This window comes from Chiloscyllium plagiosum, chromosome 10, assembly GCF_004010195.1.
Source record: "Chiloscyllium plagiosum isolate BGI_BamShark_2017 chromosome 10, ASM401019v2, whole genome shotgun sequence".
In the NCBI taxonomy this organism is placed as follows: Eukaryota; Metazoa; Chordata; class Chondrichthyes; order Orectolobiformes; family Hemiscylliidae; genus Chiloscyllium; species Chiloscyllium plagiosum.
The window spans coordinates 24,042,433-24,044,572 of NC_057719.1; the positions used below are offsets into that span (position 1 = coordinate 24,042,433).

General features: G+C 39.0%; 1 protein-coding gene across 4 annotated transcripts in view; it reads right to left on the reverse strand.

Annotated features, from left to right (window-relative positions):
- Positions 1 to 2,140, reverse strand: part of ppp4r4 (protein phosphatase 4, regulatory subunit 4) — a 185,590-nt gene that overhangs the window by 9,115 nt on the left and 174,335 nt on the right. For all 4 annotated transcript variants that reach the window (XM_043697172.1, XM_043697171.1, XM_043697170.1 and 1 more), the window contains one exon: positions 1,674 to 1,812. In XM_043697172.1, the coding sequence (XP_043553107.1) occupies positions 1,674 to 1,812 (139 nt within the window). The remainder of the gene's footprint in view (positions 1 to 1,673; positions 1,813 to 2,140) is intronic.

Consider the following 2,140-nt stretch of genomic DNA (forward strand, 5'->3'; position numbering starts at 1 on the left):
ACGTCTGAGGGGAAATTGCGGTCTTTGAAGAAGGAGGCCATCTGGGTCGTTCGGTATTGGAATTGGTCCTCCTGGGAGCAGATGCGGCAAAGGCGAAGGAATTGGGAATATGGGATGGCGTTTTTACAGGGGGCAGGGTGGGAGGAGGTGTAATCTAGGTAGCTGGGGGAGTCAGTCGGTTTATAGTAAACGTCCGTGTTGATTCGGTCATCCGAGATAAAAATGAAGAGGTCTAGGAAGGGAAGGGAGGAGTCTGAGATGGTCCAGATAAATTTGAGGTCGGGGTGGAAGGTGTTAGTAAAGTGGATGAATGCCCTCCACCTCCTCCATGAGTTTGACTTCCCCGGTCCCCAACGCCTTATCTTACACATCTCCTTCCAGAAGGTATCTGCCAAAGTACCATATGAAAGGTTATAAAAGGGCAGAGCAGTAGCTTATTGTAGAGGCGATAACATATTAGCATTGATAGAAGATTGGTCGAAAAGAGAAGGGAGCAAAAACAGGTCTTTTTCTGGTTGGCAGGATGTCGAGTTCTGCAGGGGTTGTGCTGAGGCCTTAATTTTTAATAATTTATATCAACTTGTTAGATGAGTGGAATGTAGGCATGGGAGCTAAATTTGCAGAATACGCAATAGGTAGGAAAGTATGCTGTGAAGAGGAAGAATGCACACGTTTGAGTGAATGGGCAAAAAAAACTTGCAAATGGAGTATAACATGGGAAAATGTGAAGTTGTTCACTTCAATGGGAAGAATAAAAAAGGTGAGTACTTAAATGAAGAGTGATGGCACAATTCTGAGGTGTGGAGGGATCTAGGTGTTCTAGTGCAAAAGTCACAAAAATAAAGCACATAGGTACAGCTAGCGATTAAGTCAGTTAATATTCTTCACTATGGAAAGAATTGAACATAAACTTAAAGTTGTTATGTTTCATTTATACAGAACACTGGTGAGATTACATTTTAAATACTGTGTGGACATTTGGTCTGCTTATTTAAAGGGGAAAAGATTTACCAGATTGATACGGGGACTGAGGAATTTGTCTTGTGAGAAAAACTTGGAGAGATTGGAATTCTGAAAAACGAGAGGTGACTTGATTGAAGCATATAAGATCCTGAGCGATCTTGACAAATTGGTTATGAAAAAGGATTTTGCCTTTTGTCAGTGAGTCCAGAACTAGGACTGTTCATTTAAAATTTAGAAGTCACCCTTCTAGGACAACAATGAGCAGATTTTTTTCTCAGCATATTGTGAGATTTTGGAACTCTGTTTCAGAAGGCAGTAGAGGTGGGATCATTGAATATTTTTAAAGGTGAAGGTAAATAACTTTTGGCTTAATTAAAATGTTTTTACATTTCTATCACTAATCTCTGGTAGAAAGTGCAAACAGGTGACTGAATCAGTATTATAAACTACACTAAGTCAGAATCCTGTGCTGTTGATAGGGAGGGAGGGCACAAGATTATATCCAAGGACTGAAACATTTGGCTTATATGAAAATTACTATTTTGGGTAAAGACTGTACAAAACAGTTGACAGTTATGAAGCAATTACAATCAAAGTTGTGGCAACTTCAGGAAAGTTGGGCAAGGTAAGTGAATGGAAGCATGTTTATTAAAAAAATCTTATTTATTGGCCTTGCAAGCCAAAGAACAAATTTACATGCATGGACTTACAAGTTAAACTTCTTTGGAAGAGTATCTTTACTCCCGTTTGTTTTGTGTTCATTGGAGTTCGTTGAATAAAAACGAGAAGAACAAGTTGGCAGGCTGGCAGTCCCTCCAGAACTTGAAGAATGACTCTGAAGCATCCCATCTAAAGTGAAGTATAACATATTAGGACATTTGTATACGCAATGGGGCACTGTTACCATTTGCTTTTTTTTCTGTTGACAATCTTATAAAATTGACATGTTGCAGGCAGAATGTAATTTTACAATACACGAACAAAAACGTTATTTTGTTTACATAATCAAGTATTTGTATTTCCCAGTGCATACTTCTAGCTATTAATATATGACATAAATATAACAATTCATTGGTACAACCAGAATCTATTTGCAATCATCACTTTTGTAAGTACTCTCACACACACCACCCATGCCCTCCACCTGCTCCATGATTTTCGCTTCCCTGGTCCCCAA